At 42.9% G+C, this 26707-nt stretch overlaps 2 protein-coding genes and 1 pseudogene across 3 annotated transcripts; 2 read left to right on the top strand and 1 right to left on the bottom strand.

The window, feature by feature from the left end:
- Positions 1 to 3120: 3120 nt before the first annotated feature.
- Positions 3121 to 6005, top strand: LOC136459551 (uncharacterized). Of its 2 annotated transcripts, XM_066459394.1 has the most exons (3): positions 3129 to 3773; positions 4685 to 4812; positions 5559 to 5844. In XM_066459394.1, exons 1-3 carry the CDS (start codon positions 3339 to 3341, stop codon positions 5704 to 5706), a joined length of 711 nt encoding a protein of 236 aa, XP_066315491.1. In that variant the 5' UTR covers positions 3129 to 3338; the 3' UTR covers positions 5707 to 5844. The 2 variants fall into 2 exon arrangements, with proteins under 2 accessions (XP_066315490.1, XP_066315491.1); XM_066459393.1 differs by lacking the exon at positions 4685 to 4812 and having other exon boundaries at positions 3121 to 3773; positions 5559 to 6005.
- Positions 6006 to 6843: 838 nt separating this feature from the next.
- On the bottom strand, positions 6844 to 10955 carry LOC136459549 (ubiquitin-like domain-containing CTD phosphatase). Its single transcript, XM_066459392.1, has 6 exons — positions 10511 to 10955; positions 8635 to 8779; positions 8229 to 8343; positions 8077 to 8140; positions 7792 to 7966; positions 6844 to 7686 (listed from the first exon to the last, which is right to left on the bottom strand). Exons 1-6 carry the CDS (start codon positions 10822 to 10824, stop codon positions 7441 to 7443), a joined length of 1059 nt encoding a protein of 352 aa, XP_066315489.1. The 5' UTR covers positions 10825 to 10955; the 3' UTR covers positions 6844 to 7440.
- Positions 10956 to 12516: 1561 nt separating this feature from the next.
- On the top strand, positions 12517 to 25160 carry LOC136461204 (beta-galactosidase 7-like; annotated as a pseudogene).
- The last annotated feature ends 1547 nt before the right edge of the window (positions 25161 to 26707 follow it).

The raw sequence follows: 26707 nt of genomic DNA, 5'->3' as shown, positions 1-26707 counted from the left end.
ACACAGACACGGCCCGTTGAAATGATTGATTGTGCCCGTAGAAAAATCATAAATTAAAATTGGGCCACGGGGTAGCACTGTATATATGTGGCCACTCCCTGTCCTGTCCTCTCCTCCTGATTTGACGTATGATTCGTCTTCGGCTTCGTCAGATCTTCCATTAGTGGCAGTATATACTACTACCGTACTCTTACGTACATGTACACACCACGGTCCCTTCGGGTTGTTGCTCCAAAAGCACCTGCAATAGCGAAAGAATCGTTTAGATAGACACTAGATCCCACCCATGCAACATCTCGATCTCTACTCGAATCAAAGGATTTGTGGAAGTGGAATCCCTAGGATCAAGATATATAAGTACGGAGTAGAATCCAACTCATCACAGAGCTGTGGCATTAACGAGCGAGGGTCGTCAGCTCTCGCTGCAGTCCGATCCGTGCACCCACCGGTACACCACCCCATTGCCCACGCCGTCCCGTCAGTTTCCACGGGAAACGCACAATGCCTGACGAATCGACGGGACGGGTCCTGGTTCGCGCACACGTGATCGCGCCCAGCTCTGGACTGGACTGGACGGCCTCCATTTCTGGTTTCCCTCTTGGTGCTCTTTCTGAGGGCCCCAGAACCAGAAAAAGGCCCGGCCGGTAGGCCGTATGGAATAGGCCGTAGCTCGTCACGTGCAGATCAACTGAGCATTGTGAAATGTACGTAAACCCCAGCGTACAATCGTAGGCCTCGCAATAGATGCCCGCTGGCCGCTGCACCCCCGCATCCGCATGCACGCGCTGTGCGCCGCACCGGCGGCACGTCTCGGGTGCTTTCCGGCGCCATTTGCGATGGATTCCTGCCCGGCGGATGTGGCCGCCCATGGCGCTGCGACCATCTTTTGCAGGTCGCGGGAACATCATGTCACGCTCGGCAACTGATGAAACAATGCAATGGTCCTCCCAGAAAGTAAAAAAAGAAATCGTGAGAGGAACCTGAGAATCCGCGCTGTGCCACACGCTGTGAAAGCCATGGCCTGCTGTTGCCATGCGGTCATGCAGATGGCCAGAGCGGGGGGCATCCGGCCGTGGCACGTTCTCGGCCGCTAGCTAGCTAGCATGGGATAAGAATAGGATAGGGTCATATTCATAGGAATACCGTAGAATAGATGCGCGTCGTGTGCAGCATCGTGCGAGAAAATGTCGTCACTGACGTTAATCTTGCGTAGGCTGGTCCCGCCAAAATCTAGCGAGGGGGGTTATCTCTAGGCAATTTTAGACCTGTTGAGAACAGTGTCTATTCTTTGCTCCTCTCCTAACCTGGTCTGAAATTCCTGAAACGCATACGGAGCCACGTAGGTTTGGGTAGCTAGCTAGCACATGCACATGGAGTACGTAAAACTGTATCTATTTGGTACTGGCACTGTAGATTGTAGAGTAGTACAATAGTAAAAGCGAATTTGGAGCGCATACATAACATACATGGTACGTGTGGAGATACGGCCGACCAAGAATCCCGCACATTGCGAGCCAGAGAGCTCGAGATTGGATGCCGTATTGACCAATGCATCGGGGTTTTGGAGCTAACAATACCAACGAAACCTGCCGTATTCCCTCGGCGGGCACCGATCAAAAAACATCCGTACGCATGTGAAATTGGTAGGCCAAGACGAATCTACCCTCAAACACACGAATCACGTTATACTCTACTGTACTACCAGCGCCAGAGATTCTGTGATCTCTCCCTCGTTCTACTAAATTTTACTGCGTCAGCTGCAGTAAATACTAAATTGTAAAATAAATCATGGGTCAATTCAAAATGCAAATAGTACGATATATGCCAGTACGGCAAGTACTGCTTGCACCTGCATTTCTTCCGCTTAATTTACCCATGCTTTCTCTGCTGACACTATACCTCCTCATTCTCGGTAAATATACGATTTTGATTAAATAATCTATAGCTTAACTAAGTTTATATAAAAAAATATATTAATATATCTCATTAGTACTAAATAAGTATTACTAGATTTGTCTTAAAATGTATTTTCTTGGTAAATCTTTTTACAGTTATACATTTTGGTACTATATCAAATAAATTCAATCCAACTTAAGACGGTTTGATTTTGACTAGACCGAAAATTGCATTACTCCTTCCGTCCAAAAAATACAAATTCTAGATCCAGAACAAGTCAAACTATCTTAAATTTAACTAAATTTATAGAAAAATAATATCAATATTTATGTTTCTAAATAGGTTTACTAAAAATATTAATATAATAATGTTTATTTGAAATTGTAATTGTTATTATTATTTATATGAATCTTAATTAAATTTAAAATTATTTGACAGCGAGACTTTTTCTAACAGTGAGTATTTTTGAGACAGAGGTAGTACCTTCTTTCAGTGCCAACCTTTTTTTTAAGGCCTTGTTTAATTCCAAGGTGTAAAGTTTTAGGGTGTCACATCGGGGTGTCGCATAGGGTGTTTAAATACTAATAAAAAAATAAATTATAAAATCCATCGGTAAATCGCGAGACGAATTTAGTAAGCCTAATTAATTCGTCATTAGCATATGTGTTACTGTAGCACTTTATTGTCAAATTATGGACTAATTTGGCTTAAAAGATTCGTCTCGCAAAGTAGTCATAATCTATGTAATTAGTTATTTTTTTTAGTTTAATACTACATGCATGTGTCCAAACATTCAATGGGATAGACAGCATGTTCGCTTGTTGGTTTCAGCCATGGCTTATCAGTCATGGTACAATATTTTTCTCTCCCAATAAATCAGCACCAGCCCGATTTATCAGTATAGAAACCAACCAGTAAACAGACCGAGAGTGTAAACTTTTAGGAGGAACTAAATCAGGCCTCGGCTGAGGTGCATAGCATATACTCAGCCTGTTCGGTTGGCTGGTTCGTATCGTTGCTGGTTCGTGAAGAAATACTGCTGGCTGGTTTGTGTGAGAGAAAAATACTATTCCGACTAAAAATTTACGATCGTTTATGATAAGCCACGGCCAAACCAACTGTGTGTATCTAGCTACGACTACGAGTATTATTTAATAAGGTTGCAGTGGCGCTGCTAGGCCAATACGCTCGTGACCACCTCTGCTTTACGCGGCCTTGTCCTTTGCTCCACCTCGCCATCCATCATATAGCTCTCGACGATGCGCTCTCCCCTCTGCACGTAGCCATATCACAACGCACACGGTACTCGTCGTCCTCCTCCTTGCAGAGCTTGCACCAGCTCGCCACCCTAGCTTGCTTTGCTCGCACTCGCACAGTTGCGAGCGCATTGCATTTGCGCAGCACGCAGCTAGCCAGTAGGCGGCCGGGAAGCTAGCTGGTAGATGGCGAGCAGCGCGGGGGACCGCTTCCTGAGGCAGCTGAGCGCGAGCAACGGCGACGAAGGGGTCTGCGGCGGCCTGCAGCTGGACCAGCAGCAGTACGGCGGCGCCGGCGCGGGGAGGAGGGGCTCCCGGAGGTGGTCGAAGAAGCGGGCCGCCGCCGCCGCGAGGGGCTACGGCGCCGGCGCCGGCGGCAGTGGGTACGGCGTGAAGCAGCAGGCTGAGGCCGCCTCTGCCGCGAGGAAGCGGGTGATGGTGGTGGTGGACGAGACCTCGGGCGCCAAGCACGCCATGATGTGGGCGCTCACCCACGTCACCAACAAGGAGGACTTCCTCACGCTGCTCCACGTCCTGCCGCACACCGGCAGCGGCAGGGGCGAGGAGGCCTCCTCCCTCGCCAACTTGCTCGGCACGCTCTGCAAGGCCTCCAGACCAGAGGTGCGCATCTGCAGCACATGCATTTGCATTTGCTGATTAGTGGAAGCTTAGTTATAATTAGCTAGTACTCGTTACTCGTAAGCAGTGCACATTTGAACCAACTTTGGTTACAGCTAGCCTTCTTTTGGTAGCATATGCTTGGAACCATGCACGAGAGAATTACTAGTAGTTAATTAACTAGTGAAAAAATTACACCAACAAGAGAATAAGTAGGAGTTAATTAAAAACAATGACACCAACCAAAAAAAGAATCAATAATACTATGTGTACTTCATGGGTTCATGACAGTTCTTGTTGAAGAAAAAGGGATTCTGGTTGTTAGGTAATCTGGAGAAGTCACTCATCACCTGAGGCCTTAAGATTTCCTTTTTAGACTTGTAACCAGTTGGGGAGATCATAGATGAGATCAGAATCCACTTTTTTGTCTGCATGGATCAGGATCTAGATCCCAGACAGACCAAAAGGGCACCATATATTGTCATGTTCGCTTGGCTGATAAGCCATGGCTGAAAGTACTGTTGGTTGATTTGTCGTGAGAGAAAAAATTTGTTCGTTGGCTGAAAAAGTACGGCTTATAAGCCAAACAAACAGCACGATACCTGGGTCTCCATTTCTACTACTACAAAGGAAGTAAGCAACAGACTGTGGAGCTCTTCATTTCCTCCCTGGTCCCCTAAAATCTGAAATCATAAACCCTGGCATTATGAAATGCAATCTCATCCTGCCTGGTTTTTGTTTGCTTGAATCAAAAGCCATAGTTATTTCGTTGTCTCTGCACCTGCCTGCTTAAGTGTGACAGTAGAGGTGCATCAACTATTCCTTTGTCTTGTTGTGTTGTGGCCTGTAAAAATCAGTAAATGTAAAGAAGGTCATGATGGCTCACGAAGAGAAATGGGTGTGAATGATGTTAGGTGGAGGTTGAGGCCCTTGTGATCCAAGGGCCCAAGCTCGGCACCGTGCTCAGCCAAGTGAAGAAGCTGGAGGCCTCCGTGCTGGTGCTCAGCCAGTGCAAGCCATCTCCCTACTGCTGGCTAAGCTGGTAAGGCACTCAGCACCGTACCCCTTTCTATCTTATCCATCCTGCATATGTCTTGGAAATGTGAAGCTCTCAGAGGTCAACTATGGACAGTAAAACTGTGGTAAGAGAATCTCTCATGATGCCCATCCGTAGTGTTTCGTTTAAAAATGGAAAACAAAGCTTAGACTTCAGAACTACTCCAGTAATTTATATATCTATACATGCCAGCAGAATATTCGACTGTTATCAGGTTTAGCTTATCCTCTCAGGTAAATAATCCTAAAAACAGTAGGTCAAGGTTCTGGAGTGAGCTGAATGGCACTTGGTTAGTTGGTTTGCGTCTCAGTGTATACTCTCTGTAAGATACTACTATTAAAAAGAAGATAAAAAATGTAATTATGAGAGGCCCTACTCACAAGTGGTGGCCAAACTATTTGTAAAGAATCGTTGCTAACCACCGTTCAATACTAGGGTCCATGCCGTTGGGTGAAAACAACGCTTTAGGATGCAGCGGCCATGTGCAATCCATAAATCGCAGATACCATGCTTGTCCTTCTAGATACACCTCTCCTAAATAAAGCAAGAACCATACACACAGCTACCAGCGAGATACACTTTTGCTGCTACTCCTATGTCACATAGTCACATCACATGTGGAGGGGCATCTTAACCTCAGTAGGTTGGATTAGGCAAATGAACTCTTCACCTCAGTGATAACCAGCTGTTGTTTGAGCAAATTCCAATGCTGTAATTCCTTTTTGTTTCAGCTTCCTACGGAGCAGCAGCGAGGAGTTTGTGGAGCAGTGCATCAACCAGGCGGAGTGCCTGACGCTGGCGGTGAGGAAGAAGAGCAAGGGCGTGGGTGGGTACCTCGTCAGCACCCGGTGGCAGAAGAACTTCTGGCTCCTGGCCTGACAACCATTTTACCTACTAGTTGCTGCTGCTACTGCTACATGATCATATTTTACTCCCGTATATCTGCAGTCATTTCGTGTAACCAAGCGCGTCTCAAGAAAAACCATCTCTCTCCCTCTGCCATGCCGTGTATGCGTCCGTGGATCGTCCTGCCTCCTGTTGTAAAGCCAAAAGAGCCCCCAAATCTGACCACCCTCCTACAAACCTGTATCTTCCCTGAGAGTCTTCATCGTGCGTGTAATCTGTACTGGACAATCATGTAATGCTGCATAAATGACCAATTCTGTTGTATGGTGTTTCTTGTTTGCTGGAATTGACTTGGGGAGGTTGAGGCTGGCTGGCTCTTTGTTTGCCGATTACGCTACCGGACGAGCCTGATTGCGTAACCACGAGAGAACAGCGCAAAATCAGGATGAAAACATCGGCAAGACCAAGGCGACGTTTCCAATGCAGTAGCTCGAAATTGGACATGCGACTCGCCCTCAAGCTTGGTTGCGAGAAGGGAAGTTCAGTGGCATTGGGTATTTCATACTACGCACAGTATTATAAATTGGTCCCGTTCCGCCTGCCACTATCCTCTGAAGCACAAGTTAAACCAGTGCGGCACTGCGGCACCGCTTCATGGTCGCGGGTTTGGGAGGCAACGGGGCAAAGAATTAAAACGATTATTATTACCGATGGCAGGTGACGACGCAGATGGCAGTGCTGCGACATCATGGATCATCCACCAGGATCCAGATACAGAACCCCAGTTCTGCCGAATTTCCACACACACACACACAAAAAAGCCAACACTACCAATATCTGCCGTGTTCGCACTTTTTCAGCGAACGAACAGTGTGTTTTTTTCTCACAATAAATCAGCCGACGGTACTTTCAGCCATGACTTATCAGCCCAAAGTCCCAACTCCCAAGTCCTGCCAGTGATGATGCTACTAATTGCCGAGTACGACGACGTGTTCTCAGATATGTTACCTTGGGCAGGCCTCTATCTAACAACAAAAATAATGTTTCAGATTTGCTTGGTTATTATACTTAAATGGCCACAGAGCTTCAGCACCGAAGCTCTAAAGCGGGCATATGTTGCTAATAAGAATCTGGCATTTGATACGGGTATTAAACCCCAACCACCACCCTTGATACAGTTGTCACACCAAATACTACCACAGGTCTGTCTCTGCCCAGTAAATATTAGCAAGCAACGAGTATTTATCAAGGCGGTCCTCGCGGCTACGGGCACGCTGAATTATGAACAGACAGCTGCACGCGCTAGACCGGGACCATCACTGTTTCCTACACACGTCATATAGCCTGCAGCATCAGCACCATCACTCAGATATTATGGTGGCCTTACAAGAGCCAGAAGAAGACCCCTACTACTAAGTACACCCAGCTCAGCCCAGTCAAGGCCCCCATCATAATCCAACAAGGGCCATGCTCATGAATGGCTCAGCAGCCTAAAAATTGTTGCAGACAACTGCAGAGGCAAGCTGGAACGGAAGTCAGCGTGGGGCACAAAGATGGGCAAAAATCACCGTAAGATTCAAGTTTTAACTGAGCAGAGATTCAGGAAGTACTGTAACCTGACGAGGCTGAAGCCCCATATGTTCTAAGTAAATCCTGGGGTTGTCCTGGTCATTCCGTTACTCTAATCTGCGTGCTATCCATAGCACTGAAAACAAAACAAAATGGGTGTTCTGTTTTTCTTTCTGAAAGTCACTATACCGAACGAAGCTAAGAGCGCTTGCGTCTCTTTGCGCTCTCATCTACAAAGGGCTCCCATTTACCGTGGTCCAGCTTGCTGAGATCTTCTAGGTCTCCAATCGAAAGCAGGTAGTGTGTAAGCTTCACCAGCTCGTGATCATCATGCCTGTTCGAGTGCGCTTTCCTAAATGGCTTGATCACGAGACCGTTCTGTGGATTCATGACGAAATTCCTTCTTAGATCATCAAACATGATGGTGTTCTTTTCGTTGTAGTACTGCATATGGAGAAGATACAGCAAGTGAGCAAAGAATTGGATGAGAACCCAACACGGTTTCACATTAAATTGGTAATACAAGAAGCACAGAAATAGAATACTAACCTCAGGGAATTGAGCCCAAATGACACCAAGAGGCTTGCAGTCAAAAGTTTTCTTTCTACTTTGATTTTCGGATTGCACAGTTATCATAGCCAAGTGATCCATAAGAGCAGTAATTTTGTAGTCAGGGTTGCTAAGAACTCCAAGTTGTTCCATTTTCAACTCCACCCATTTCATACTGCGTCCAAGGGTCAAAGGTATTATTAGTATTATTACTACTTTGCCTTAGCAGTTTCAAATCAAAATCATAACCAATTAGCTGATAGACGAGGGTGCCAAAAAGCTTACCTAGTTGCTGACCATATCATGATGTCATATTTTGAATATGCAGCTGTGAGGAACTGGTGAAGATCTGTAAAGCCGATTATGGCACACAATTTAAATGACAGCACACTAGAGGAACGTAGCAGATTAACAGTGGTGCCGAAACGTCCCCTTACATGGGCGCATGAGTTCCATAGGATTCTCAGCTGTTGACTTATGGTCAAACAGAGTATAATCAATGTCAAGGACAAGCAGCTTCTTTCCTTTGCGGCATGGATTCAAGAGCTTGATCTATAAGAATATACACCAAAAAGCATATCAATCACTGCCTAACTTTAACATTGTAGTAACGAGTAAGAGCTCAACAAGCAACAGCATCAACACAAAAGCAGCATCACACACTCCTACCCGTTCCTTCATGTTGTTGTCAACACCAGTATTAAAAGTATGTAGAGAAAACAAGAGACACTTAGTTATGGTTAAGTAATCATTGCTCAGATAACATAGTGAATATAGACTTTAAAATAGGTATAAAAAAAAAGCAAACCATATGGCATTAACTTGAGAAATAATAAAATGTACCTTATATTGACTTGCACGCCGCTTTAATTTTTGCTTGTAGACATCTTTATCCTTAATGGCTGTAGCTTCATTCTGCTCAAAGTCAAAATCATCAAGTAACTCTGGATCATCTTCTTGGCCGACAAATATTTCTTCTTCAATAGTACTGAAATTTAGAAGAGGCAACTTTAAATACATACAAATTACTATGAGGAAACAATGACAACCTTCAAAATATAGGGAGGAAACCAGACAGTCTAAAATTTGATATTTCAAACATAAGCACATTGTTTGAGATATATGGTCACAGTAAAGGAATGATTAAAAAACTTTACATGAATTATAAAACCCTGCTGGATGTTGAGTAAAGATAAGACAACTAGACAACTGGTCCACTGCGCACAACAAATACTTCACTATGACAGGATGACCACTTAATTGCTTATTATGGTTCAGAGAGGTACTCCTTAGGCATCACATAGGATTCACTAAAAGCCATAGGAATATCTGACAATCAGATATTTTAAAACTTAAAAAGGATCTCAAAATCGAATTTGGGAGTGGTATTCAAGTGAAAATTATGCATTATCTTACCAAATCTTACTAAAACCTAGCTGCTACACATATGAAGGTTTTCATCCAATAGTAATGCACACTTAAGTGCGCAAATATCTCACTGCCATAAACTCAAGATGCATCTTTATCCTCAAACTGTCTCATCCCACCCACTGTATACTAAGAGTCTAAGATAGCCACAAACTCATGGTCCACCTATGTCAAAGAAAAATCACAAACAAATTGACCGCAAGACAGTCCAAACAGAAAACAAAAGCTTCATAGGATGGCTGTACGGATTAAGCATAAGGTGCAGAGCACAGATGCATCTTAACAAAATTCAACGGGCAATGGTCTAAATTTTGGAGATTTGGGAATCTGTAGACTATAGGGTCTGACCAAAATAAAATTTGTTTGTTTGAGAAGTTTTTAATAGTAAGTCCCAAATTATTTTTGAGATTAGGATGTCCAACGCCATCTATCAAATTTTAAACAGATTAGATTTCTCTGAAATAATAAATCAGATCATATTATATATGTAACATGTCAAATGAAGACAGACATTACCAATAGGCCTCAAATAACCACCAATATGGTGCGTAAACTAAAATCCAGAAAGTTCAAACTAAGATTTGGAGAATTGTCCATCATCACAGTAGTAACATCAAATACTACACAAATGGTTTGATCATTGGTGCAGTCAAGCTAATCCAAATCAAAATGAACTGCTCGTCAGTCATCACCTTACAGCAAAATGTGAATATGTAATCAAACTGCAATTGTTTATGGTTCGAGCAGGTAGTAACATCTGTCACAGCTAAAACATCTTATTCCCATCTCTATAAAGACCAAACTGAACCTAGCACATGCTTCTGCCATCATCGCCTATCCACTCGAACAACCCACGAAAAGGTTCCCAAATCACAAACACAAAAAATGGAAGTAGGGGACTGGAGTTTTCCATAACCCCAGAAAATTCCACTCCACTGTCTCAATTCACAGACCTAACCAAGCACCACGATTAGATAACGAACACCAGTACACCACCACGACGAAGACAGATCAATCAAAGGAGTCCAAACAAGCTAGGGTTTAGCGATCGGGTATTCTAGCCCCAGACCTCAACACTCCCGTCTCAAAATAAGAGCACTTCCCCACGATCCCCACCAGGTGTACCTCTCCGAACTCCGATCCATTCGGCAACCGGTACCCAGCGGCCCGGCAGATATTCACAGACCAACCCTCCAATTCCACGCCAACCACGCGTTGAACCCAAATCACGCAAGTGAGGAGATGGAAGGGGTTTGAGGAGGAGCAAGGGACGGGGAATCGCATCGCTTACCCGATCATGCTGATCTTCCCGTTGGGCTTGAATGGGATGGAGGAGAGGAGGGTGGAGTCGTCGATGTCCTTGAGTATGAGCTTGGGGTAGAGCAGCGTCTGACGCCTGGGGAGCACCCCGGTGACCTCGCAGATGCGCAGTTTGAGCTCACCCAGCGTATCGTCCCCCACCATCCGCACCGTCTGCTCCTGCCCGCGCCACTTCACCACCAGCGTCATCTCCTCCGGCGGCGCCGCCTCCGCCACCGAGGCGAGAGAGGCCTCGTCTACCGCCGAGGGTCCCACTGCTGATGAGGACGAGGCCGTGTCCGCCATGGGCTTTGGCTGCGAGTTCGAATAGAAGAGGAACGAAGGGTTTCGATTCTTCCCCCGACCCGTGCCAGGAGAGGACGGAAATGGGGAAGGAGAACCGACCGACTCCGCGTAGTTTGTTTCCGTGCAGAGGGTGCCCGAACCCGAATGGATAGCCAGGACCAGACCAGAATGAAGAAGGTTTAGGGCACGCTTGAATGGACCGGGACCATTTTTTCAGCCTGTCGCTGGCCCAAACCAACGAGTCAATAATATTTTTTTCTCATCACAAATTAGTATCAGCTAACCTAAATCAGCTCAAAAACCCATCAGCAAACAGATCGTTTATCAGCTATGACTAAATTAGTAAGTTAATTTTTAAAAAGAATTTAATATAACCAATTAAAAAAACTGTAGAGGTGTTTAGATCCTAACTAATAGATATAGCTAATAGCTCTTTGATACCCAATAGAACTATCTTCTTTTCTTATACTTAGGGCGTATTTAGTTTCCAAAATTTTTTGTCTCCTACAGTAAAAGAGCATGTTTAGATATATGCATGGAGTACTAAATGTAGACGAAAAAAAACTAATTGCACAGTTCTCGGCAAAATCGCGAGACGAATCTTTTAAGCCTAATTAGTCCATGAAAAGCCTTAAGTGTTACAGTAACCTGCATGTGCTAATGACCGATTAATTAGTATCATTAGATTCGTCTCGTAATTTCCTGATGGGTTCTGTCATTTGTTTTTTTATTAGTATCCAAAAACCTCTTCCAATATTTTTCCGACACATACGATATGACACCCAAAAAATTTCAACTTACCAACTAAACACACCCTTACCTCCACCCACCCACACTTTTAGCTCGCTTCTCGGGTACCTACACACCTGGCAACTGGCATCTATCCCCTTTAACTCCTAGGTGGTGCTGGTGGTTTCCGAGGAAGCTTCTCATACCTGCGCACATGCTCGAGGACGGTGCCAGGCAGCCGAGACGAACACGGTGGTGCTGGTGGTTTCCGAGGAAGCTTCTGGCACCGGCAGCTGGGCACCTCTTGGCACTGTGATTTTTTTTAAAAAAAAATAAAAGGGCAAATGTTACACGGACCCTCTGCTTTCGGTTGCCAGCTGCGTCCTAGGTTTCTTGTGCTTCATTTTTCATCAGCCCCATAATTCTACCTGATATCGTCCTTACCAGTAGTAGTGGTCGCATTTTGCAAAAAGCTTAATTTTTAGTGGTTATTTTTAGCGGAGCTCGATGGGAATTCCAGAGGGGGCAATGGTATTAAAGTTTTTATTTATGTGCAAATCTCCGTTACATCGAAGTACTTTAAATCTTTAATTGCCAGGGAGGGCCGTGACCCACACTCACGTTGCTCCGTCGCTGGTTACTTTAGACGCACGCTGTCATGTCTAGGTCTTATTTGATGCGCATGTATTCGTTTCAATTCACATGTGTTAAAATGGATTGAAGTAGAATTAAACTAAATTTTATTTCATTCTACTTTAACATACGTGAATTAGGGTGGATACACATATATCGAAACAAGCCCTTAGTGGGATCTTTATTGAAACGCACCAACAAGTTTTGGAAAACCTCGGTAACCCAGATACAAAACTGAGAAGACGGATACAAAATAAAAAAGGACGAGAAATATGCCAAACTGATTGATTAACACTGGCGCCAACAAAAAGAAAAAGAAAAAAAAAGCGCATGTATGCAAGCCTTGCAACCTACCGCCTCCTATGCGATTCACAACCTACCTCGGCGCACAGCGTACACGGCCGGTGAGAGGTCCGGTAGTATATAAGCAACACCAGTACACGTACGCGATGAGAGAACGAAGAGCCTAGCTAGGTACCTGCGGGAAGAGGAGCGACGGAGGCCGCTGAGGACGAAAGAGGCAACACGCCGGCGGGCCGCAGAGAGGTCACGTACGACGGCAGGGCGCTGATCCTGGACGGCGTCAGGAGGATGCTCTTCTCCGGCGAGATGCGCTACCCTCGCAGCACGCCTGAGGTACGTACGCCGTTGGATGTTGCCTATTGGACGCAGTGTGCTCATGCAGTCATGCACACGTCGTGTACATCGTGTGTGCACCGCTTCGATTTGCGGTTTTTTCATCTCCTCTCAGGCGGGTTTAGGTTTGATCGTCATGAAGCTCATCGATCTTGTCGCATCCAGATTTTGCTTTCTCTGAAGTCTGAACTCGTCGTGATCCTGAATATCTTCAGCTTAACCAGTTACTGCACCATACAAATTCTAGCCACTTGCACTCTTGCAACCGACCGGACACTCGGTGCTCTTTACTGCTGCTTTTTTAAAAAGAAGAAGAAGAAGAAGAAGAAGAAGAATTGCTCTTTACTGCTCGATGAAACCGTAAGATGTGAGGTCACAGGACATGCATGTGCACCGTTCGTCGAGTAAATCTCGGTCACTAGTGCTCGCATTGCTGCCTTTGCCTGGTCGGCGCAAGAGAGGTTTTTTTTAATAGGGCGCAACCCTGTTCCCTTGAGCTTATTCAGCACTACTTTTCAGCCATGGAACAGTATTTTTTTCTCACATCATTTCAGCATAAGCATAAGACGTTGACAAGCAGTGAGACCGGTAGGAAGGACCAACTGAGGGCATGTTCGCTTGTCTGAATTCTGGAGGAATCTGGATGGTTTGGAGTAATGCTGGATGAATTTGTGAGAGAAAAACACTGTTCTAGATGAAAAAATAAGTGGATCAAGCCGGGTTTAAGGGCACTGCTCCTATATTTAGCTGAAAACCATAGGCCAATGCAAATTAGCCATTCAGCACTTCACTTGTACCTTCAAAATATAGGATTTGCTTTTGCTTTAACAGCATGGAAGATTGCGTCTCCAAAATAAAGTATTGTAGTGTTCTGTCGATAGAACTCTGAGCCACTGCATGCAAGAAAAGAGAAGAAAATAAAAAGACCAGATCATAATGTAATATGAACGGCAGACACGTAAATATTTGGTGAAACAATTGTCATTTCACATGCAAGGTGAACTAGCAATACGAAATACCGAATCATTTTAAGCATTAGGAGCGAAAAAACAGAGATGGTGAGTATTCGAACAGTCAAGCACAGCAGTATTACAGCACTGTATACATTTCAAAAAAAAGGTACAATGTTATATTGCATTCATATATCAGCAATCATATGAAGCATAAAACTTCATTCCTTATACAGATGTGGCCGGACCTCATAGCAAAAGCCAAGAAAGGTGGCCTGGATGTCATTCAAACATACGTCTTCTGGAACGCACACGAGCCTGTTCAGGGGCAGGTAGGTGATATATACAATCTTCATATGTCAATCTTACATGTTACAGTCTACCAAAATAAAATTGAGAACTTAATATAGGAGCCTTTTGTTTTTGTAACAATGGATTCTTCAAATTCTCTTTTGCTGGATCACTTTGAGGGAAGATACGATCTGGTGAAATTCATCAGAGAAATCCATGCTCAAGGTCTCTATGTAAGCCTCAGAATAGGCCCCTTCATCGAGTCGGAGTGGAAATACGGGTATGAAAGCATGAAATGCAAGATTAGCATTCCATTATCCCCAGGCATAGTTATATTTTGCTGAATTCTTAGTAATTCAAAACATACAAAGGACAAAGAAACAAGGAAAAAAACAAAGTTCCTAATTGAATTTCTTCTGTTCATGCAGAGGCTTACCCTTTTGGTTACGTGGCATCCCTAACATTACATTCAGATCTGACAATGAACCCTTCAAGGTATCCCGTTTCAAATTGCATACCTGAGATAGGAAGATCATCCCTTGTTTCCTTCATGCCTTCTTTTTTTTCTCCGTTGACTCTTATGTAGTACAGAACAACTGCACTACATATAACCAAAAATGTTTCAATGTAATTTTTAAGCAAGCAACAAAAAGATACCCAATTTATGATCAACTACAAATGTCAATGTGTCATACATGGTGCGAGAAGAGCATGTTTTCACCTAGGCTGAAAACTCTTGTTAAAATAAAAAAAATGAAAAAGGCAAGGATAGATAAAGAGAGAAAAACTCATCGATGACCAAAATAGTGAAGGATAGAGTTAATTTCATTTTTACACTGTTGTTTTGTCATGGTACATTATTCATATATAACATGCAGAGGCATATGCAAAAGTTCGTTACCAAAATAGTGAACCTGATGAAGGATGAAATACTATTCTACCCACAAGGAGGCCCCATAATCATATCACAGGTCAGTTAAAGGAACTAAAGAACGCTTGTCCTTTGAACTCTATATATAAGGTGAATGCTGTTTAAAATTTCAATTAACATTGCAGATTGAAAATGAATATAAGCTGGTTGAGGCTGCATTTCATTCAAAAGGGCCACCTTATCTTCACTGGGCAGCGGCAATGGCAGTAAATCTGCAGACAGGTGTTCCATGGATGATGTGTAAGCAGGATGATGCCCCAGATCCAATTGTCAGTGACTCATTGGCCATATTTATACCATTATAGTGACTTATAAATTGAGATGTGATTTTTGAAAATCAGTGCAATGTTGATGATATGGTTTAGATTAATACCTGCAATGGGCTCATCTGTGGGGAAACATTTCCAGGGCCAAATTCGCCAAACAAACCAGCTTTATGGACAGAAAATTGGACCTCTCGGTGCAGCAATAACTCATGCTTTTCTTCTAATATTTCTACCATATACTTTGTTTGGTAAAACACCTAACACAATATTTCCCCTGAATACAGCTATCCTTTATATGGTCAAGATCAAAGATATAGATCAGCAGCAGACCTTGCCTTTGCAGTAGCACTGTTTATAGCGAGAAAGAAAGGGAGCTTTGTAAACTACTACATGGTAGAACAAATGAAGCTATAGACCTGACAAAACTATTTTCAAAAGAATCTCTTACTACTTCTGTTACTCCTCTCACATGAGTTAAGATTTATGTAGCACCACGGTGGAACAAACTTTGGAAGGGTTACATCTTCCTATGTAACAACAAGCTATTATGATGGAGCCCCTCTTGATGAATATGGTAAGTTGGTAACTTCATTTAACTTGCCCAACATTGCTGACAACTAGTAAGAGCACATTTGTTGTATGAAATATCCTAAAAACATGGGCGCACAGATCAAGAAGGGCCACTGTATAAGATCACACAAAGGCCAAGCCTGTTCGCTTGCTCGTAAACGATCGTAAATTTCCAGCCAGGAACAGTGTTTTTCTCTCACACCAAACCAGCCAGCAGTAAATAATTCACGATCGTTTACGGCCTCCCGAACAGGATATAAAGCATATCTAGTCAGCAATTGATGCTCGATGACAACTGTAGCTATCTTCATACTATAACATTGAGAATCCTTCCACCACAGAAGCCTTTCTAGGACTGTCCTATGGTAGCTTTGGTGCAGAACCTCTACATGCAACAGGCAGAAGTTCTGAATTTGCAGCATTGCTGATCTATAGTACTCGCCATTTTCTCCAGACACTGTACAATTAATACATCTTGTGGCAGTTGGAACTTGGAAGAATAAAGAGTTTCCTACAAAATTGTATTCAATAGAAATAATAGTATGTTGTATTCAAGTACTTAGTAATTACATTTCCCTCCTTAGAACATCAATATTTAGATAATATCCACTGAAAGCAACCGACATGGGCTCATCTCAGAGAACTGCACACTGCAGTGAAGCAGTCTGCAGAGACACTACTTTGGGGAACATATTCTAATCACTCGTTTGGTCAACAACAAGAGGTGAAATTAGAGTAACCTTGGCTTTTATATTTCCAATAAATTACTATATTTTCATCAATCTAACTGAGAAATTTTTGGTGTATTGCAGGGGCATGTTTTTGCAACAGATTCTGGGTGTGTGGCTTTCCTGGTAAACTTTGACAAGCATAAGGTATCAACCATTCAATTTGGTGAAGAGGTGTTCCAGCTAGCTCCTAAGTCAATCAGTATCCTCTCACAGTGCAGGGAACTAATTTTTGAAACAGGCAAGGTGTGCATGTTACATTCATGAAACTCAAAATGCTCACTTACTGAACACCTTAGATGCTTCTTGAAAATTTTATGGCAGATAAATGCTCAGCATGGTTTAAGATCAGCACAAGTAGTGCAGCCTCTCAATCATGCTGATAGGTGGAAAATATTCAAAGAACCAATTCCTGCAGTACCAAGTAAAATCTCACATGTCGGAAACCAGCTATGCGAACACCTCTCAACTACAAAAGATGAAACAGATTATCTCTGGTACCTTATCACGTAAGATTAGCTTCTTTCCCTAGTTTATACCATTCGGCATTTACTCCAGTTTCTAGCACTTTCTTGAGCCCTGGTAACCATATAATAATGAAATTATGCAGGTACAACTATAGACGAAATGGGAATGGCGACTTAGTGCTTAATGTTGAGTCACATGCACATATTTTACATGCTTTCATTAACAATGATTATGTTGGTAAGGACATAAATTGCACTCACGTTTGCAAGTATATGGAATTATGGAGTACACAACAAAAGTAGAAATAGGAATGTTATCCAGTCTAGGCTAAGTTATTAATGAATAATTAAAACTTCTTAATTTGTATTTATGTCTGATATATTTTCCATATTGTATTAGGAAGTGTGCACGGGAGTCATGATAAACCTGGCTACATTGTTCTTAATGCGTCTATTTTTCACTAAGGGAAGGACAAAACTCCATATCACTGTTATGCGTCATGGTTGGTTCACCGGTACAATGACAACTTATTCTATATGGCATATATGGTCACAAACAACAAAAGCTAACATTGTCGTTTGTTTGTGTTGCTTGAAATAAATAAATAAATGACTAGAGTCATACCTTATGTTATCATATCCACAGCTGGTAATACCATTCAGATCCAGTTTATATGAACAAAGCTGAAAAGCAACAGAAAAGGGGACAAGTTAGGTTGACAACAAATGGAATAGTTTGCCAAACAGAGAAAGCAGTTTGCCAGAAATCCGGCATACTTTCTGAACTGATACCTAATAGCTCAAAATGGAAAATGGAAAATGGAAAAAAAGAAAGACCAAGGATCCACATAAGTATTTAAAAGAGTGAAATGCACCGTGGGTACCTAAACTTTTCCCGTATTCTCATATGGGTTCATGAATTCTCAAAGTAATCATATGGGTCCCTTTGAAGTGGTTCATTCGAAGTGTGAATCTAAGTCCATGATTAGACCTAGAGTGAATTTAGAATGAACCGCTTGAAAAAATGGAGGACCGAGATGATCACTTTGAGAATTCATGGACCCCGATGAGAATACAGGAAAATGGTGCATTTCACTCTATTTAAAATGTGTGAAAAAATTATGAATGCACAGGAAAATATTTTTTATGAATGTACAAAGAACCGATTCAACTTGCAAAAAGAACCTTGGATAGATCTATTAAACGCCTATAGGTATACTTCTAAAATAGACAAGTTTTGGTTCACTACTAAACTGTGTACCTTTTAAGAAGACAGGTATGCAGTAGAAAAAGACACTAATACTGTAAACTTAAGTAACAATCCTTACAAATACAGAAGTAGTATTAGGAAACCGTGTAATTAAAGAATTGTAGTTTTAGAAACCACGAACGTTCAATACCATGGTTTACATATCACAGTTTAATTTAGCAACACTATAGTTTTAAAAACTATAAATTCTGTTGCATCCAAACATTTCAAGGCACTCCAAAATCAAATCATTTTACAAACCCATGCTATTTTCTAAAACTCGTATAGGATTTCCGATGCACATGCTGTCAATAGTAAAAAAATAAGTACTCAAATTGTTGGGGCAAACTTTTATTATCTGTTCACAAGTCATCACATCACAAACTCTAGAATCGGTCTCATCATGAACACAACATTGTATCTACAGACAACAGAGCTCAAGCAATGCTAGTGAGGAGTGGCTAGTTTCTTTGCATAAAGTTCTCATAGTCAGACAGTTAAAGGGAAACTTCAGTTCAATACCACAAATACAATTACTATAACTCATGTCTTTCCTGAATTAGACATAGATTGCTTCCATTGCAAAATTCGTGCTATCCAATACACTATTTCTCGTTAGTCAAGGGATCCTAAATTCCATGGTGGTCAATTATCCCATTTGTGTTCCCATCTGAATTTACCTTCTCTGCTTCTGATTGTTACCATCAATTATAAATTTCCATGTCACTTAAGCTTGAACATAGATGAACAAAGCTAATAATATCCAGACCTTAATTGATAATGAAGGGAAATCCAAGCTCTAAATACAATCATCCTACACACCTGCTCCACCCAAGCAGGGGCGGATCTACGGGGTATGCCAGGTATGCACTGGCATATCCTGCAGTTCCAGCCAGTAGAGGACATATACATGTATTTTTGTAAAAAAGAAAACAAGAAAAACATACCGGAGAAGATGATAACGCAGTGGCCGCTGCTACGGCCTTGCCGAGACAGCCTTTTTCAGGCCCGCGCAGCCACACGACGGGAGGTCCACATAGTCACGCCTTGGAGGATCCTGATACGTACATCTTTGATTCTAGGCTCCACCGCCCCAGGCTCCAGAAATCATTCATTGATCCACCCAAACTGCTTTTTTGCTACCTGCTGGCTCTACGTGCACGCAAAACCTAACTGCCTGCAGATTACAATGATTAAAGGGTATTTTCTACGATGCTTTCCGTTTAGTAAAAATAAATTTAAAAAATAAGATGGGTGATAATCTTTTAAATGATTGTCTAGTCAATAAACGACACATTTTCTTTGTAGTGGATAAAAATGGTATAATCGAGACATTTATTGTAAGATAAATAGTATTGTAAGTCTCTTACTTTCTTTTTATGCCTATTTTACATTTTTGAATTATAAGTTTGGCGTTTGAACTATAATAATGTGTAAATGTTTTCAATTTACTCTTCAAATTTAAGATTTATCGTGTTATTTAGTTGACAACATTTTCATTTGAATTCGTTTAGGAGCCTAAATATTCATTTCGAACCAAAGTGACATAAAATGGGGAGGACGAATATCCCAAATGTACACAAGCGTCTTACAGGTGGAGTGGTTAGGTGATGAGCATGCGAAGCAGGAGGTTTAGCGTTCTAGCGCTGGTGGCCGCGAAGCGCATGTTTTTCGCGTGAAAAATCGCATGACTGTGTGGCTGCCAGGTGAGGTCTCTCTTGGTATTTTTAAAAATAATTCCCTATTTTCAGCCCATTTTTTTAGGTTTTTTGGAAACCACATCACTGTCGGTTTTTTAGAACCGGCACTGATAAGCGCCATCATCACTGCCACTTTAGTTGTGCCAGTTTAAAAACAGACACTGGTGGCCTTTTTGAACCGACAGTGATTTCAAAATCTGTACTAGTGTTCTAGCTTAATCGCTGAATTTAAGGCTTATCATGTTATTAATGCATGTTATTTTACCAAACTGGAATATGGCTTAACGATTTAAAAATGGTTTTACCAAATTGCATAATTTTTTTTTTGTATGTGGCATATCCTGTACTAAAATCCTAGATCCGCCGCTGCACCCAAGGAGGCAAGGTCCAAGGTAGCATCTCTCTTACCCTGAAAAGATACATAATTTTTAGGAAACAGCCACGCCAAGAAACAAAAGGCTAAAAAACAATCTAAGAGTATCTGAAACAATTGCTTGGCACTTACCCCATGCGCATAAATCTTTCTAGCTGTGACATAGCTAAGGGCCTGTTTAGTTCCCAAAAATTTTTGCGTAGTACCTATTACATCAAATCTGCATATGCATGGAGTACTAAATATAGACGGAAAAAAAAACTAATTGCATGGGTGAGAAATCGCGAGACAAAACTTTCAAATCTAATTAATCCATAATTATACACTAATTGTCAAATACAAACGAGAGTGCTGCAGTAGCCAAAAACACAAAAATCATTGGCGTTCACTCAAGGACCTCTGGCGTGCTCGCAAAGTGCATGAACCTGGAGGCACAGGCCAACCAAATATCCATCAAAACACAATATTTTTAGCACTGCCAACGAAAGGACCATCAGATGAGCCACAATCAGCACTTCAGAAGAGATCTTTGGGGGGGTGCCCTTGCTGCTCCAGCTGCAGCTGGATGCCCAGAGGCAACAGTCGTGACGACGCCTGCTCCTCCACAGTCCGCAGGAGTGCCAAGAGCAGCTGCATAGACCCTAGCACGATCTTCTCCACCATCGGGAGCGCGGATCTAACCGCCGACCTCTCGAGGGCGAGTGGATCTAGGCCGCTTTAGCCTGCCGCAGGCGCTACCGCCTCCGCCGTCCACGGGAGCGTGGGTCCCGACCGCCGCAGCCGGCCGTGCCCGGCCACCGCCCAACGCCGCTGCCGCTCCGCCCATGGGTGAGCGCACGCAGGGGCTGCCGCCGGCGCAGGAAGCGCGTGCAGTCGCCACTGCCGCGCTGTGAGCACGCCCGGCCTCTCGATTTTTTTCAGAAACAAAAGAACTGCTGGGGCGTGGGACGGTGGGAAGCGGGATTCGATCCCCGGCCGCCGAGGGGGTGCGGGTGCGGAGGGCGTGCGGGGTGGTGCGGGGTGCATTGTAGCCGTGCGTTGAACCTCGGATGATTCGTCGGCCATCGGATCGAGTCGAACCCTTTCAGAGAGCTTTAGCTGCTATCGATCTTAATGATATTAAAGTTACGGGTACAAAATCTTTGGTGCATAATGAATAGACTGTCTCAGCGGGAGATGAGCCAGCTTGGAGGCCTCCAAATCAAGGGTGTTTAGGCCACCTAAACAGCCAACCAAAGTTAAGACTCAAGAGTATACTACCTCCCTCCATAAATATCTGTCGTTTTTGCTTCCATATATATATATATATAGAGAGAGGGGGGGGGGGGAGAGGGAGAGACTATTCAGTAGTGGGCTATAAAAATAAGTTATTCTATAGTCACCTCTATATACGATAATTTTATATACTAATTTACGATAATGTCAATACATATTTACGATAGTTAGGTTACTATAACACATGGGGATATTTACCATAACGCTATAGTAAACCACTTAGTAAGGAGTTACTATAATCTCGTAAATTAACATAGTAATTATCGTAACTCAAAGTAGCTACAGAATAAGTTATTTTGTAGCCAGCTACAGGATAATAGTTCTATATATCATTAGATAGATATTTGAATCTAGTTTTAAAAAATATATTTGAAGATACAGATGTTGCACGTACTTTCTACAAATGGAGTCAAACTTTTGGTATGGAAATCAACGGCGACAGTTAATTGGAGACAGGGAGTATCTAGGTAGGCATCTCGGAGCTAAGCCACCCAACCAAACATACTAAAAAAAGATAAGATAGTTGCTCTCTTTTATTCACTCAGACTTGAGAGTCGCGAGGACGCAAGAGCACCGCCTTGCGGGCGTCGTCGCCCTCCACTGGACAACGCCTGACGCGCTGTCGTAGCCACCACCTTCTTGCTCGCGCTCTTCTTCTACCTACATTGCACGCCCTGCCTCCACGCTTACTGATGGGGACGGGTTTCCGATTGTCCGTTAAGTGGAGATAACTATCGTTTTGGTTGAAGCATGACACACTGATCATGATTCACATCAGAAGACCCAAACTCTATAATTTTAGCACCACGACTCCTCTAGTTATCAACCATGTCATAATCCGGTTGATATCGCCGAGAATGTTAATCCCTACCCGTGAAACGAATAACATGAGTACGGACTCGAAAGAAGAACTAAGTTGAAGTGGCGATTTCTGATGTATTATCAAAGCACTCAAGTTGGGGGTTCACAACTGATGGCGGCGACTATTCGATGACAAATTGATCTAAATAAGTTGGGGGTTCACAACCGATGACAGCGATTGTTCGATGACAAATTGATCTAAATTAAAACCCCAAACCCTAACTTTGGCGACCTCAACCAATATGAAGTGTTTGGAGCGTGATACCCACTGGACGCGCCCCCTAACAGGCTCTAAGACAGTACACGACCCAATGCACCAAAAGACGGTGACGCGTCACTCTGGTAGATTCTGGATGCTAATTTGTTTCAATCATTCCCTTTGACTCCGGTGAAATTTTGATGTCAAACCAAAGCCATTGATTAGCTTATGAAATTATCTTTCCATGTATATGTGGATCGTTGAAACTGGGTCTGTGTGTGTCTTGGTCGTGTTGGATTAGGCCTCCGACTTGACTTGGACGTTCTTGCTGGTCTTCTCCGTCTCCACACTTCTCTTCAAGTACTTAATGACCCTCTCTAATATTCCTAGGAAAGACAATATCAATAGGTAGCAAGCAATTCTCAAAATTATATATGAAAAGGATCGCTTAAGCATAAGTTGACCTCTATATGTAATTGTTGCATTTGAGTTCTGGTAGTAAACCTTGCATAATGGTTGGAGAATCAGCCGGTGCATCCTAAGGAGTGCCGTCCTTATCAGGATGGCCACGAAATAACTTTGTGATCCAACTATTGTCTTATGATGGAAATTCTTGTAGAATTTTAATTCGTACATGACTGCAAGATTATTTTAGTATATCATAGACACGAAGTGGTGGAACAGAGTGTAATGAACACGGTTCTTATGAACGAACTAGATATTTTTTATTTCACAACAAAAGTTCAGTTATATTTGAATTCTCCATTCTTTTATAGAGACTCATGTAATAGTGATGTTACAAGCGTCAGGTTCGAAGTATCTTTTCTAACAGTAAAACACAATCATACTTGCATTGTCGTTGTATTATTTATCTTACTGTTATAACTCACGGAACAAACTAACCTCCTAAAAATCAAATAAATTGGCTTTAGTATGATAATTGGTGGAAATATTTTACTTTTAAAATTTTGTATGCTCGTATTCATATCAGATTATTTAGTTGTTTTTATCTCAAACTAAAAGAATTTCACCTTAGGATCCCGTAGCCCTAAATAGAGAATAATTTCCTTAAGTTCACTTTAGATAGTTGTGATAAACATGGTTATTACACTATGAACTAGATTGTTTCGATTTCACATGATCACATTAAAACTTGAATTATGTTCTAATTGAATATGAATCATAAGGACGGCTCTACCTGGAGACAAAATGTTACGAATATCTAGCTTAAAGTATTCTTTTTGGTAATAGTATAACACATAGTCAAACTTTAATTATCATGGTACTGTTTTTTTTTGCCCGATCCAACACATAGATATGATTCTAGTGTTCTATTAAGCTTGTATTAAATTTAAAATATAATCTTCATAAATATTTTCCTCCCGTTCCAAGCAACATAATTTACTTGTAAATATACCATATTATAATTTTATACTATCCATGCTTTATTACAGATAACTTCCTTTGTGGATCTATAAAAATTTGTAATTCTAATATCTAATTAGAGTTGACATGGAGTTAGTTGCCGTGTCAAAGATTGGTGCGCGCGCTGACAATTATCATAAAAAGATCTACTGATATTTTTACATGGCATTCCCCATCGATGATTGCACTGGCACGTGCATATAATATGGAGATACATTTATTTAGACTAGTTTAAATACCAAATCTGTTCTAGATTTCAAAACTCAACTCAATGTACTGGTGGACTGGGTCAAGTTTTTTCAGATGATCGGGTCGGTTGGCCTATGAACAAGTCTCGCTGAACAAGATTATAATAAAATAAGTTTTGTTCCTAATTGAAATGTATCAATAAATAATCAAATGACCATGATATTTTTATAGAAAAAAACAAAATGCGGAAGAAATTATAACGGGAACGGTGTGGAACGGGGACCAACACCGGAACATGGACGGACTTCTCTGCATCGGAAATTAACGGACCGCACCGGATGCCAGAACAGAACTATGATTGTATACGCGGACCGGAATACCGGATACGGGGAACAGAAAATCGGAAAATATGATCTTGATTGAGTCTTGACGGATGAGAAGGTAAGAGGTAAGAGCTTCGAGAGTATCCTAAATTTTTCTTAAAAAAAATCCATATTTTTCAACTTCTAAAAAGATATTGAAAGAAAAAAGAAATCTATCTCCAAGTGTATCCTATAAATCACTTCTCATAAATCAAATATTAAGCCCACGAGCCTTTTTTTTGCCGCAAATATTTTTTTTCGCACGGCATTGCAGGGCCGCGCGAAACCTTCCACGCCGCCGCCGCGACTTCCTGCTAGGAACGTACATACGCACGTGTCCTCTCTCAACTAGTGTCCCGTGGTGGCCACAATGCACACGGTGGTGGCTGGCAATGGCATCCGGCGACGACGCCATGGCGCCGTCGCGCTGCTGGTCGCCGCCATAGTGCTCCTCGCGGCCGCGGCCCAGCAGACGGTGGTGGCTGGCAATGGCATCAACTAGTGTCCCGTGGTGGCCACCATGCACACTAGTGCTCCTCTCTCAACTAGTGTCCCGTGGTGGCCACCATGCACACGGTGGTGGCTGGCAATGGCATCCGGCGACGACGCCATGGCGCCGTCGCGCTGCTAGTCGCCGCCATAGTGCTCCTCGCGGCCGCGGCCCAGCAGACGGCGGCGGGGGTGTCCTGGGTCACCGTGGAGGCCGAGGGCAACGACAGCACCATCCTGTACGGCCGCGCCATGGACAAGAGGCTCGACCTCGCCGCCGAGGTCACCGTCACACGCTACACATACTACAACTACACGTCCGGGTACATCCACCACTGCATGCTCGATCAGCAAGACAGCAACCTCGACCACGGCACCAAGTACTACTACGCCATGGGGTTCAGCAATACGGTGCGGACGTTCTGGTTCACGACACCGCCGGAGCCGGGTCCGGACGTGCCGCTGCGTCTGGGACTCATCGGCGACCTAGGCCCGACGCCCGACTCCAACAGCACGTGCACTGCGAGAGCCACCCGGGAAAAATCGGTCGAGGGAAGGCGATGCGCGCGAGTACGGATGTGTTTATTTTTACTCACGGAGGAAGCCGGTTTGCCAGTTGCCAAAAATGGGGAAGGTTTGCCATTTGCCAAAAAATGGGAAAGGGATACATGGTATTTTAGAGATAAGTTTTTCTCTTTTTAAAAAAAATATGAATGGAAAAGAGATATGGGCTACCGTCGGAGATGCCCGGTAAGTTAAGAACAGGGTCTCGTTTAGATTGAGGTTAGAAATCAGTATTTGGTACTGTAGCATTTTCGTTTGTATTTGATAATTATTGTCTAATCATGGTTTAACTAGGCTCAAAAAATTCATCTCGTAATTTATAATTAAATTGTGTAATTAGTTATTTTTTTATCTACATTTAATACTCCATGTATGTGTCCAAAGATTTGATGTGATGAAGAGAGAGTGAAAAAATTTATCTAGGCCTTGTTCACTTTGCAAATTTTTTGAACCCGATGAATAGTACCACTTTCGTCTTATTTGGCAAATATTGTCCAATCGTGGACCAACTAGGCTCAAAAGATTCATCTCATGATTTCCAACTAAACTGTGTAATTAGTTATTTTTTTACCTACATTTAATACTCCATGTAAACAGCTAAAAATTGATGTGATGGAGAGAGTAAAAAAATTTGGAATTTGGATGGCATCTAAACAAGGCCCGCCGATCTTTTGGAACAGTAGTATGTATACTATAGCACTCCTACTGGCTGTGTACGGCAGCGTCGTTTTTTTCCTTCATTGTGTGGCCGTGACGGCACGCCACGCGTGGACGGGACGAGGACTACCGCCGAAGCTGTCCGGCACTGCCGCAGCGCACTGGGGCCAGGATATGGGTCCGCTTTGCTCTGACTAGCCCAGACCAAGGTCACATGCCTTGCCGTGTGCCGTGTGCGGCGTGCCGGTGTCAGTGTCACTCATCCCCCATCCGCTGCGCGCGTCCAAACCAAACGCGACGCCTGTGGCCGGCCGCGCCCTGACTTTTCCTTGAAACGGC

Source organism: Miscanthus floridulus, chromosome 6 (genome assembly GCF_019320115.1).
Source record: "Miscanthus floridulus cultivar M001 chromosome 6, ASM1932011v1, whole genome shotgun sequence".
In the NCBI taxonomy this organism is placed as follows: Eukaryota; Viridiplantae; Streptophyta; class Magnoliopsida; order Poales; family Poaceae; genus Miscanthus; species Miscanthus floridulus.
This window is presented reverse-complemented; position numbering and strand designations above follow the sequence as displayed.